Source organism: Apis laboriosa, unplaced genomic scaffold (assembly GCF_014066325.1).
Source record: "Apis laboriosa isolate Shangri-la unplaced genomic scaffold, ASM1406632v1 scaffold34_cov151, whole genome shotgun sequence".
Taxonomy (NCBI): domain Eukaryota; kingdom Metazoa; phylum Arthropoda; class Insecta; order Hymenoptera; family Apidae; genus Apis; species Apis laboriosa.
Window position 1 is genome coordinate 8,631,535 of NW_025222928.1, and position 13,651 is coordinate 8,645,185.

General features: G+C 26.8%; 3 protein-coding genes across 3 annotated transcripts; all 3 read right to left on the reverse strand.

The window, feature by feature from the left end:
• Nucleotides 1–494: 494 nt before the first annotated feature.
• Nucleotides 495–3,990, reverse strand: LOC122715318 (gustatory receptor for sugar taste 64f-like). Its single transcript, XM_043937414.1, is given in 9 exon segments — nt 495–633; nt 713–802; nt 1,022–1,190; nt 1,457–1,677; nt 1,831–1,922; nt 2,018–2,214; nt 2,569–2,704; nt 3,335–3,566; nt 3,652–3,990. Coding segments are annotated over 9 exon segments (1,434 nt in total). The 5' UTR covers nt 3,892–3,990; the 3' UTR covers nt 495–576.
• A 3,040-nt stretch (nt 3,991–7,030) lies between these two features.
• LOC122714791 (28S ribosomal protein S14, mitochondrial) lies at nt 7,031–7,827 on the reverse strand. The gene is made up of 3 exons (XM_043936463.1): nt 7,716–7,827; nt 7,468–7,608; nt 7,031–7,344 (listed from the first exon to the last, which is right to left on the reverse strand). The coding sequence occupies exons 1-3, from the start codon at nt 7,788–7,790 to the stop codon at nt 7,159–7,161; spliced, it is 402 nt and encodes a 133-aa protein (XP_043792398.1). The 5' UTR covers nt 7,791–7,827; the 3' UTR covers nt 7,031–7,158.
• A 392-nt stretch (nt 7,828–8,219) lies between these two features.
• Nucleotides 8,220–12,780, reverse strand: LOC122714789 (elongation factor 1-alpha). Its single transcript, XM_043936462.1, has 5 exons — nt 12,659–12,780; nt 11,107–11,283; nt 10,321–10,929; nt 9,846–10,121; nt 8,220–9,575 (listed from the first exon to the last, which is right to left on the reverse strand). Exons 2-5 carry the CDS (start codon nt 11,248–11,250, stop codon nt 9,219–9,221), a joined length of 1,386 nt encoding a protein of 461 aa, XP_043792397.1. The 5' UTR covers nt 11,251–11,283; nt 12,659–12,780; the 3' UTR covers nt 8,220–9,218.
• Between the last annotated feature and the right edge of the window lie 871 nt (nt 12,781–13,651).

The window sequence follows — 13,651 nt, forward strand, 5'->3', positions numbered from 1 at the left end:
TAGTTATTCAGTTCTTATTATATCTATCCTTTTCTCACTATTTTTTGTCTTTTCTTTACGATTTTCATGCGACACTGAAAATGAATATGTAGTTGATTTCAATATTTTTACGCTATCTCTATCCTTCTCTTACTATTTATTCTTCTTATTTATACATTTGACATGCGACTATAAACAAGATACAACATGTTAATACACTTCCATTTTTTTTTTTTCAAAATTACAATATGTCTTATGTTTATTTATAAAAAATATAGATATTTTCATTCTTTTATAAGGATTTTATAAGGATGATAATCTTGTATAACATATCGATACACAACAATACAATTATAATTAGATAACAAATTTTAAAAAATTAAAATATACGAAAATTAATAAAAATTAAAATACGATGAAAATTTAAAAATCATTAAAAATTTATTAATCGAATTTTTTTAATCCATTGAAATATATTCTTTCATGTTTTTTAAAAGAGGAAAAAATATTAATTACATAAATTACAGCAATAATATTATCAAAAATACAATTACAAACAGAGTAATAGCAGGTATAATGAATTTTAAGTATTTTTTCTTATTTACCATTAAATTGTAAAAGTACTACTTCATATGTTATGATTGCTCCAGCCACCTGCAAATAATTATATTTTTTTAATTTAAATATTTTATATCAAAAATACATTATATTTAAATATAAATAATTAATTCACCGCAAGCATAAAATTTCTTGTGATAGAGAAGAAACGTAATCCAGTTAAAGCTATATCGTCTGTCGCGAGTTGATATTGTAATCTCTGAACCTGCGAATAAAGAAATAGAATTTTATAGTTCGTTATAACAAAATATAAATTTTTAAAATTTTTTGTTAAATTAACAGTCATATAATAACAGTATATAATAGTTCTTAGATTTATAGATTTCTTCTTTAAAAATTTTAATTTTTGTTACATATATTCTTTCTTGCGATGTATTCTTTTCTCAAAAAAAAAAAATATACACAGATATAAATGTACATTTACCTCGATGCTATAACTAGATGTCGAGCAATTATACAAATAAGGTAACGCTTGCTTGCTCTGATCGTGTATTCTAGCAGTAAGTAAAGTAACAGCGCACGTGCGACAAATAAGGAAAGCGAAGGAACCAAAGAAGTAAGCCTCGCTCAATACACTGTTTTTATCTGATATGCTTTAAAACAAAAATAGAATAAAAGTTAATGCACAATCGATTTGATTTGAATAAATCAATCGTATGTAAGAAAATAAAATAATTTTCTAACAGTTCTTTAATTTCTTTAGTTCGTTTTTCGAATATTTTTTATCTTTAAAAAAAATTTCCTTCTCCAGTTTGTTTTCTAGGATCAAATTTAATGAATGATAGATTCAAATTTAGGAAACAAAATCAATCATAAACGCCAATTTAATATTATGTGTATTTTTATGTAATATACATACGATAAGCCGTTTAATAATTGAAGACAAATGAAGTACACATTGTTTGCAAAAGATAAAAGGATTATTGGAGAAATATGATCGTCCACTTTTTTCACAATGCAACTTAATATCGCATAATCCTCCCGAAGTTCGCGCCAGTTAAATGTCGTTTGACATTTCGTCATCGTAATTGCTAATTTCTTGTTTAAAGATTTATATCTTTCAGCCAAACCAGTAGCAATCTGAAAATAATAAATAACAAATATGAATTAATTAAAGATTGAATATAATATATAAGATTGAATTCAACGTGAACATAATTATTTAAATTACTCTTTATATAATAAATTGTAAAATGCATAATTATGAGAAAGTTATTCGATTATTCGACTTACAAGCATGATGAATAAATCTGTAAAGTTCCATGTGAAAGTCGCTACTTTGCTAACGACAAAGACATACAAACCGTAAACAAAGTTATAATTCACTGAAAACAAACATGCAATTTTGATTAAATAGCGATATCGTTTCTACGATATTCGATAATTTGATTTCATTTTTTTATTAAATAGAGTGACTCACATGTGTCGAAAATGAACGAATGGGATCGTAATGTGTATATCTCCAAGAAATTGTGAAATGTCGAATTTGATTCGTTCCACTCGTAACCATCGATATTGTTAAATATACTTAGAACATGTTCTATAAGAGACAAAACAAGCACCATTGTGCTTATAATAAAAAATTTCCATCGAAGCCGTGTGGGTTCTGTCGAATTGCTGAGGATCAGGAAGATGAATGAAACATTTATTTTATATTTTATCACGTATTATTTTTGAGAAATTTGAGTCAACAAATTTCTTTCTCTGCCTGGACAAAATAATAAATAAGCATTTAAAAAGAAAAAAAACGATATTTCTCTCTTTTCAAGGAAAAAACTTGCAATCAAGGATATGATTATCTGGAAATCTCGCGGTATCGCATTTGCACGCTAAAATAAACTAATTATCGTAGTTTCCTGGACGATTAATAGGTATCTAAAGCTCGCGTGTATAGCAGATAAGCGGCAAACAACGCGATTAGCAAACTCACGAATAGTGGCAAGCTTTTGCATATACGAACGCGATATCGACCTGTCTATATATCGTTCCATAGCTCTCCATTCGTACTGAAGAGATACCCAGCGTGACGATAATAAGAAAAATAAGATGCTGCCTAGCAGACAGTTCCCATAGAACATCGCACCGACTGTTGCTGCACCTAAGCCACCTGGGATGAAACATGATAGGTTATTCTGTTTCGTTTTTATCACATTAATCCATCACAAAGAAAATAAGAGATGTCACGTTTTAACATAATGTCTCACGCAATTATCATCGATTCCAGATTCAAAAGTCAATATTATTTTATATACACGTATTATGTGCATGTTTCAAAATTTAGAATTAATAAAGAAAAAATATTTTATCATTTAAATAGCGCAACACTTTGATATTAGAATAACAATTTATTTTGATAAAAAATTGTGATGGAATAGAAGTTTCATAGAATATCTCAAAAATGTTGGAACATCCATAAACTGGAAATATCTAGACAACAGGTAGCCAACTGTCGCAGCTCGACTAGGCTACGTGCTCTGTGATTGGCCAGTATTTTCTGTTAATAATTCGTTAATAAAATCATAACGAATGGAATTTATAGTTTATATAGATACAACATTTTTAGGATATCTTATATATATATATATAAACTTTAATATTAGAAGTAACAAATCGAAGATATTAATCGTAGCTAAAACTAGTTTAATTCTTTTCTTAGATTTATATCAGTTTTAAAAAAGCAAATGTTGAATTGTGTATGTTTATTGTAACATGTATACGATGTAAATTATTCACTTACCACGAATCTGAAATGTACTGGCGTTAAAAGTTTTCAACATGTGTATCACCGATATAATCGTCATAAACGAAACCATTAAAGCGATGAAACCTGAGTATATAGTGAGAAATGAAAATATTTTGAATTGAAGTTTTGATAGCGACGAAGATCCAACTCCGCATACTGGAAATATGCCGAATATTTGAGCGACCTTTAAAACAGGGCCGATTGCACAGTGAAAATTCTCTAATGCCTAAGTAAGTAAACGAACAAACTTGCGAATAAGATTATTTGAAATTTAAATCATTTCCTTTTTGAATTAACGAACAAATTCTCACTTCGCTATCTCTGAAATAATTTCGTTCGCCTCGAGATCGCTTGGTGGACAAATCGTTCTCTCGATTCGCGCTTATGTCCTCGATATCATTGTCATCCTTGTGATATATGACAGAGGACCATATCTTCAAATTGGAACCTTTGCCTTTGCCTTTCGGTTCATCTTTTGTTTTTAACATCATAAGTTGGATTTGATCCTCCGAATGCATGTTTAAGTGTTACGATAATATTACATCGTGCATTTAATACGATCCCGTTGAAATGTGTCATCAATGATCCTGTGAAGAGTTATTAAAAAATGATGAAAGTGGCTAATTTAATTTCAGAAAAGAAAAAAAAAAGAATGTTATTAATATAGAATCGAGGAAACATCCACGCCCATCGAGAAGAGCAACAATAACGAGAAAATAAAATAGATACGACGTAATCATGGGCGTATTCCCATTTGGATCTATCATTTTTCCTTGATACATTGCATGGTAACAATATTACTTTTTCATTATTTCTCTTTTAAATTTGCTTAATTATATTTTTCTTATGATTTTACTAAGCAAATTAATAACTATTTTTTTTCTTTTTTATTTAATATTTTCCTTTAAATAAAACATTAATTAGTCTTTATTAATATCATGCATCCTTGACAATATTCTCCGAGCTAATATTTTTTTTATCGCATCCTGGGTGAATATTTCTTCTTTTCAGAAACACGAGCTAATAATGTCTCATTTTTCGAAATCATGAAAAGGTTGTATTACGTTAAATCCCACGTAAAATTAAGCGATAAATTTCAATAGACTTTTGTCTGCGAAACTAGCATCGTCACGAAACCTGTGGTAGTGCAATTAATTACCAAGCATTGTGGACATTCTAACGGTATGACGCATGTTCTGAGACAACCGATCCCAATGATGCATTATATTCCAGGAAGGAGGTGACTTTGTGTTTATCTAGGATGCAAAGTAACAATGTTGACACTGCAAAGTCTTGTTAATTTGCGACATTTTCTTTCCCCGTACATTATATTTCCTGTTTTTAAAGAATTATTGAAAGATAGCCAAGATTCGATTTCAATTTCGACAATATATTTTATTCAAATATATTTTATTGTATTATATTTTTAAAGAAAATTAAATAACAATGTTCTTGAATGCAATTAGATTGAATTAACGATGATATAAAAGTAATGGAGAATGAAATAGAATTTGATCTAACAAAACATTTATTGATATACGTGACAATCGTAATAAATTATTGCATCAATTTTTTAAATAAAAATGCTAATTTTTTTATATATTTTAATCACATTTTAAACATTAAAAATATGACAAAATTAAAAACAAAAATAAAACTAGGCAAGATGATAAGGGATGCATTTTTCTAGTTACTATCTACTAGTTAATAAACTGTTGAGAATAGATAACTGATATCATTTATCGAATAAGTTCAATAAAAGGGTGATATTAAACTTACATTGATAAAAATTTCGAAATATAAACGTATTCGTACACGAAATGCTCTATCGACTATAATTACTTTAAATATATTTTCATAATTCAAAGGGCAAAAAATTACTTGCAAAATTCATTATTTTGAAATATATTATCGAGATAAAACATGTGAAATACATTTAGATGAATTGATTCAATATATAAACATCGATTTCAATTTTAAAAATATACGTAGGAACAACATATCCATACTTCAATCATAAAACTCTTGATCAGGATAGAAATTCGCATACTCAAACATGGAACGTATTTGGCGAGAAACCAGAGAAAATATTCTAAGATATGAAATTTATAAAAGATTAAGTGCAAAATAGTATTATACATTTATATATTTTTTAATTTTATTTAATAAAATTTTTATCTTTCTTTTTTAAAATAAGTATCGAATATAATTGAATAATTGACATTAAAGAATTTGAAATTTCTATTTTATTTATATGATTCTTCAGACAGTGATTTATTGAAGCATTTCTTTAGGAAACAATAAAAGATTTTATATCAGAAAAGCCAATAATAATCAAAAGATAGAACAAAAAGTCATTGTATAGTTAAATTTGTGCTCCATTCATTGTTGACGTTGATGTAATACTTATTTTACTATTTTATTTTTTTACTTACAATTAAATGACCTTGCATTGGTGGTTGTTGAAATCATCCGAACTTTTAATTTTTCATTAAGAATAATAAAATATAGTTGTTTAAACAAAATATAAATAATTTTGAAATTTCTGAAAATATTCCACGTATAAAGAAATTATTAACATATCATATCCTTCCTTCTTTATCTTTATTTTGTGAATACAGTTTTATTATAACTTTTTTAGAATAATATTGAAATGTTTAAAATTATGTAATCTATTTTAATCCAAAATAATATTAAAAAAATATTTTTTCATATTTAAAAAAAAAATGTATTATTCTTAATAATTCAAATTTTATTTCAAATACTTACTATATATGCGTGCATGAATTGACCATTCATGATTCTGATATTTTTAATGTTCTGAAGAATGTGATTTATGAATAATGATATTGAATGCAACAAATCAAATTTTAACAAGATTAAAAAAGAATCCACTGCTCGAGTATGTCAATGTATACTACCGCGTGAAAAGATTCTCGATTCAGAAGAAGTGAACTACAAACTCGGACCTGCGCCATACATGCCTGATCAGATAAACGTTTATACTACTAATTTTACACGCTTACTTAGTAAGCTAAACAAGTAAAAAATAATTATAAATTTAAATGAATTATGAACTGTATATGAATTATGTTCTGTTAATCTCATCCATTTTATATATATAAAATTTTAAGTTTATACTAAAATATTTATTTTTCTTTGACTTTATTTATTTAATTATAAAAGAAAAAATTTTCTATAAATATGCAATTATTTATTTCTATTTAAGTATCAAATTTTTTATATTTTTTTTATGATTGTCCTTTTTTTTGTATAAATCTTAATAAAATTAAAAAAAATGTTTTCTTTATAATTTATTATTATATATTTACAAATTTGTTTATATTGCTAAAATTTATATTTATATACAAAATATATATAAATTGTACATAAATATATTTATATACAAAATTTATATTATATACAAAATATGTAAATTAAAATGTAAATAAATAAAATGTAATCTTTATTAATAAATTTTTGATATAAATAAATAAATAATTAATAATCAATTATATCTATTTATATCTATTTTTCATTATGTCTAGAATTAGAAAACAATAAATGTAATATATTTAATTTGTTTATTATCTTATTTGTTAAGTAAATAATTTTTGAAAACATTTTTCTTTAAATATTATTTGTTAATTTATGGAAAATTTTATTTTTTAATAAGATAACTTTCCTATGTTCTTTTTACTAATCGTTATATTTATTTAATAATCTTTTATCTTACTATAATTAAAATATTTTGTATTTATTTCATAATTATTTTGAAAGTACTATGAGTGAAAGTACTAACATAAAGTTTTACTTTTCTACCAAATTGCACGTTGTATACCAGATAGTTTATTATAATCAGCCAAATGTCGAAACATAATTCGTGATATTCTCCACCTCAGAACATTACCACGTGGACGAGAAGTTAATATACAACGTGATTGTATCTGTCTTAAAGCAGTTTGACGAGGAATTTTTTCATCTATTTCTTTACTAACAACTTCCTGAAAATAAAGTAAATAAATTAAAATTACTATAATGTTATTTAAGTATTATAAAATAAATTTCTTGATATAAGATTAAGATATTATATATTTTTAAGGTTATATAAATTACATATAATATACCCGTAATTCAGCTGGTAAAATATCATTCCTTTTCATAGCTAATAATCGTAATCGTTCAGGTGCATATTTTTCTATCAATTTTCTTCGTTTATTATCACGAATCATCCAGCGACCAATATTGTTATTACGTATTTGTTGAAACTAAATGAAGAATGTAGTAAAAATAAATTATATGAGAATCTAATTTTTATATATAAGAAGAAAAAATAGCATTATAATAAAATGATTAAAAATTTATTTTTACTTACGTTATAGGCTATAAAATTTGTATTACTTGAAAGAAAATTTGAACATTTTAACAAACCATTCCTTATAGCAGCCATATTTGGTTCAACAGCTGTTCTTCATAAAATTCACATACTAGAAAACATATATACATATATATATACATAAATTTATACATATATTGCATATATAAGGATATATTTATTAATATTTTATGATTATTTATTGTATTTTTCAAAATGAAAAGAAAAATAAAGTTTTTATAGATAACAAAAAAAAAATAGAAAATTTATTATTATTATTTAGAAAAATAATTATATATTATTGTTAATTATATTAATTATATATATTTTGTACAAATACAGCTATTTTTAATTTTAAAAAAATTTTTTTTATTAATTATACAAATTTTCAAAATAAATTTTTACATATAAATAGTATTTTATAATTTTAACTTTTTCTTTTAATACTTAAATATAAAATATATTTCTAAAGAACAAAGGATTCTATAATAACACGACACAATATAATGTTTCCGTAGCTCCTTTATTTTTTATTATTGTTATTTATATGTATGTACAGAAAACCGTTGTTAACCAATTTCAATCGGAAAATCGCGGATAAAAGTGCTGAATCATTGCAGATCATATTTCCGCACATACTTTTTTTAACATATAATGTGTAAAAAGATAAGGTAAATCTTTGTAAAGACATATATCGTAGAAAAATGTGGTGTATATAGTATAGCAGTTCAATTCCTCACCTAGTCAGGTAATTGGAAAGTAATAAAAAAACAGGTCCCATTTTCTCCCAACCAAATTCGTATTGGAACTACTACTTTTTCTTTTTCTGCTATTCAATCTTTTTTTTTTTACATCGATGTATCCCAACTCATAGTTAAAAATTTAAAAAATTGTTAATATTCTTCAATTAATTTTTTACAAATAATATCAGAAATATGAAGCATTTTACAATAAGGATGGCGATGATTAATTAATAATGACGGCAAAAAAATAATAATGAATGTTTTTCGAATATCGCAGATATAGGATTTATTTCCGTATAATAATTAGAAAATATAATTAAGCCGAGCTAAATTATGTTTTTGATGTTTTCATGTGAAACAGATATTACAAGTAGCTTTCCATAGTTCACTTTCTTTTCTCATGGAACTCGCGAGGCGAGAAAAGCATTGCTTATATACCATTGTCGATCATTCTTACCTTTCCTACGAAATTCTTTACGGTGAGAAAAGTGACGGAGTAACCATTTTGATAAATGGAATATACGAATATCAAAAAAATATGGCGAACGTGCAATTACATGCACAATAAATGCCAGTCGTCGCGATTCTTTACCGATTTTATTACTCTTAATCATTAGTCGCGATTTCGTTGAAAATATTTCAGTCTCCAATGGCAATAATGTAGCGCTGTTCTCGTACGAGAAACGTGAAGAAAGAAGGTAAACTACTTCAGCTACTATACGCCGAAGCCCATCTGGCGATACACATGTACGGAAACTAGTTATTTCTTTTTCTGGGCCTTCTCGGCAGCCTTGGTGACCTTGCCAGCAGCGTCCTTGAAAGTTACAGCTTTGATAACACCAACAGCTACCGTTTGACGCATGTCACGAACAGCGAAACGCCCCAAAGGTGGAAATTCTTGGAAAGCCTCAACGCACATAGGCTTGCTTGGCACAAGCATAACGATGGCAGCATCTCCAGATTTGATGCTTTTCGGGTTTTCTTCAGTGGTCTTTCCATTACGACGATCGCATTTCTCTTTGATGTCAGCGAACTTACATGCAATATGTGCAGTATGACAATCCAATACTGGTGTATAACCATTGCTGATTTGACCAGGGTGATTCAATACAATAACCTAAAATAAAAATAAAAAATATAAATAACTTTTCAAAAAATTAGATAAATATAAATATCTTATATATTTCTATCTATTTAATTTATATTATATTAATTTAAAATAGCACTCAGACGCCATCAACCATCAATAGATCCTAAGGATCTTCCGGTGGAAACCGCGAATGATGTTTAAAAATTCTCATCATTGTGCCAATTAATAAACAATATTTTACTTAAAATTTGCAAAATTATTGTATTTTTAATTCTTAGCATTTCATAATATACATACTTGTGCAGTAAAATCAGCAGCACCTTTAGGTGGATTGTTCTTTGAATCACCAGCAACATAACCACGACGTAATTCTTTGACAGATACGTTCTTGACGTTAAAACCAACATTATCACCAGGAACAGCCTCTTGCAATGCTTCGTGATGCATTTCAACAGATTTGACTTCAGTAGTCAAACCGGCAGGGGCAAATGTGACAACCATACCTGGTTTCAACACACCAGTTTCGACACGACCGACTGGTACTGTTCCAATACCACCAATTTTATATACGTCCTGCAATCATATTTAATGCTATTATTACCAATTTTTTAATACAAACATAATTTTAAAAAATTTTATTTTAATCAGACATCTCTAACCATCACCAAATAATAAAATTCTCCGGTGGAAACCGCGAATGAGCAAATAATGTTATCATCATAAAAAACAAATAAAAATTGATTACTTTATTATATTTTATTTAGAAATCTACCTGAAGAGGAAGACGGAGAGCCTTGTCTGTAGGTCTAGTAGGTGGAAGAATAGCATCAAGCGCTTCAATGAGACATTTTCCTTCAACTTTTCCTTCTTTACGCTCAACAGTCCATCCCTTAAACCAAGGCATTTTTGAAGAAACTTCCAACATATTATCTCCATGCCAACCAGAAATTGGCACAAATGCAACTGCTGCTGGATTGTAACCAATTTTTTTAATATAAGATGACACTTCCTTTTTAATTTCTTCAAATCGGGTTTCAGAATATGGTGGTTCAGTGGAGTCCATCTTGTTAACACCAACAATCAATTGTTTTACACCAAGAGTAAAAGCGAGCAAAGCATGCTCACGAGTTTGTCCATTCTTTGAAATGCCTGCTTCAAACTCTCCAGTACCAGCAGCAACAATCAATACAGCACAATCAGCCTGAGAGGTACCAGTAATCATGTTTTTGATGAAATCTCTGTGTCCAGGAGCATCAATAATAGTGACATAGTATTTTGACGTTTCGAATTTCCACAAAGCAATATCAATTGTAATACCACGTTCACGTTCAGCTTTTAGCTTATCCAATACCCAGGCATATTTAAAGGATCCTTTGCCCATCTAAAAATTAATTTGATTTTATTTAAAAATTTGTTATGTATAAAATTCTTAATTATTTCAGATTAAAAATTATAATCATTACTATATGTATAAAAAAAAAATCAACAATAAAAAAATTATAAAAAAAATATCCTATTTTTTAAAATATATGTAATATTGTAAGAATTAATTACTTACTTCCTGGGCTTCCTTCTCGAATTTTTCAATGGTACGTTTATCAATACCACCACATTTGTAGATCAAATGACCAGTGGTGGTAGACTTGCCAGAGTCGACGTGTCCAATAACGACAATGTTAATATGAATCTTTTCTTTACCCATGATAAAGTTTTTACGAGACTTTATTGGTTAACTCTGAAATAAATATAAAATATTAAAAAATAATAAATAAAATGAAATTTTTATTTTTTTTTTTGAAAACAATTTTAATAAAGATTATATTCATATATCTTTGTAAAAAAATATTTCAATATTTTGATAAAATATTTTTTTAATAATTGTTTTAAACTCTAAATTTTATTTAAAAAGATTAATTCAAGTTAATCATCGTTTATTTTTATTAAGGAAGCAGCAGGTGTTCGAGTTAAGGTCCACGTGGCGGTATCTGAATATTCGAGAACGAAACTAGCAGCCATTTTGTACATGGTAAGAACATTGCAACGTTGCCACAATTGCTTGACGCTTACTGTTGCACAATGCTGTTATAAATTATCTTTAATAATTTTCAATAAACGAAATTGTGCTATATATGTACATATTTACTATACTAATTATACTTAGAAACGCGCTTTAAAAGAAATATATATATTTTAATTGTAAATGATTTCACTATTTCTTATAATATATTTTTACAATATTAGAATAGTGTGAGTCAAATTTAATATTAATTTAATACAAAAAAAAAAAAAAAAAGAAATAAGAATATTAACAAATTGATAAATTATCACAAACACATAAAAAGCGGTATATTATGCAATTGTTATAGTTTATTGTTCAATTATCAAGTTTATCACTTATCGTTCTTCGATATAATTTTCACTTGTTACCACTTTGACACGGCAATAAATATTTTAACATAAACAAAAAAAAAAAAAAAGAAAAAAAAGAAAAAAGAAAAATGACTGATTTAACGATTCACTACATTGGAAATCAGCAAGCAATCTCCATTGTTGGCGAAGAATCGTCCCACAATGTCGTCATTGCATACGATTTCCAGTATACGTATTGTGTACCTTGATACTACGATTACAAAAATTTAAGTAATATATAGTTACTTCTCAATATATTAATTAAAATTATTTTTGTTAATATTTTTAAAAATTCGTAGATTATGAAGATTTTTCACTACAATTCCAATGATGTCTGAACTTGTGACCGTAACTCTCCAGTTCTGACAAGCGACCGCCATACTGCATCCGGTTATTTGCTTTTTCTAATTTTTTATAGTTTAAAAGTCACATTTAGTTATTCAATTGTTTTGTATCGTTTATTAATAAAATTTTTGTTTATAATTAACAATTAATCGCTAAATTCAACATGTTTTTTGAACGATATGACAACAATTTTAACAAGATCAGCATGTGGTCCGTATTCGAACAGCCGGCAAATATAGCTATCAACCACGCGCCCATTTTTTGATCTTATAATTCACCGAAAAAAAATAACATTTTAGTAAAACTGTTTTCACAACACATTTTGTCCGTATTTTGATCGTTGTTTTATTCCGTACCTGACGTCCGATGCTACCTTTTCGGTAAGAAAATCGACGGATTATACTCCTGTGCGTAAACCACGAACAACCACTCACCTCCAGATGCCACAACAGAAAGAGATCGTCCAAGTGAAGTGACATGCGCATACGGCTTCCCGACTATAGCCTCGAACCCAGCGCCTCCACCATATCGATCATTTGTGAAACAATATATTATTTTTTCATGTATTATTTATTCTTTTTACCATATCATTAATAATATTATAAATTTTGGAAAATAATATTCAATTTATTTTTTATAAATTCATAAAAAATTATTAACAGTAATAAACAGTGAAACTAAAGTTTTTAGGAGGATAAAACGCTGGGTTTGAGATTACGGTTACGCAGCAACAACAGGCGTACCAGAGATTCATATACATATATGTATAGGTAGGTAGTCCTAGAATGCATGCATGTGTGTAAGCATGGAATTGAAATAAAGATGGGGATACTCAACCACAGAATGTTAAGTTGATGCGTATAGGGATGCACATTTGTAATTTTTGATTTAATGCCATAACTCTTAATCCAAAAGATAATATGAAGCAATATTCTTTTCTTTCATTAGAGCATTTATTTAAAATCATTTAGATGAATTAATGTTTCGTTTAATAAATTTAATGCATCTAACATTTCAAAGTAATACAGATACATTTATGTACAGCAATCCAGGCAATATGTGATTGTTGTGAATGAAGAAATATGCTTATAATATATATATATACAAGTAAATTATATTTTTAAATTATATTTTTATTATATTTTATTTATATTTTTAAATTTTTTAAGAATATATATAATAAAAAAATAATATCTTAATATCTTAATTATTTTTTAATGAAATTTTAATATACGCTGATAAACATTAATTTTATAAATATTAATTTATTTTTTAAACATGATAAAATTTCTTTGATCATAAAATGATTAAAGATTAAAAATGAAAGACTATCATTGAAAAAATTACAT

What these genes read in the sequence shown, in the direction of transcription:
- LOC122714791 (XM_043936463.1), bottom strand. Translation starts at nt 7,790, where the DNA reads ATGGCTGCTATAAGGAATGGTTTGTTAAAATGTTCAAATTTTCTTTCA. An exon ending in CAAATTTTATAGCCTATAAC is followed by an intron (nt 7,609 to 7,715) that starts GTAAGTAAAAAT and finishes TTCTTCATTTAG; the next exon opens with TTTCAACAAATACGTAATAA. An exon ending in TTTTACCAGCTGAATTACGG is followed by an intron (nt 7,345 to 7,467) that starts GTATATTATATG and finishes CTTTATTTTCAG; the next exon opens with GAAGTTGTTAGTAAAGAAAT.
- LOC122714789 (XM_043936462.1), bottom strand. Translation starts at nt 11,250, where the DNA reads ATGGGTAAAGAAAAGATTCATATTAACATTGTCGTTATTGGACACGTC. An exon ending in TCGAGAAGGAAGCCCAGGAA is followed by an intron (nt 10,930 to 11,106) that starts GTAAGTAATTAA and finishes ATTAATTTTTAG; the next exon opens with ATGGGCAAAGGATCCTTTAA. An exon ending in CTGCTGATTTTACTGCACAA is followed by an intron (nt 9,576 to 9,845) that starts GTATGTATATTA and finishes TTTTTATTTTAG; the next exon opens with GTTATTGTATTGAATCACCC.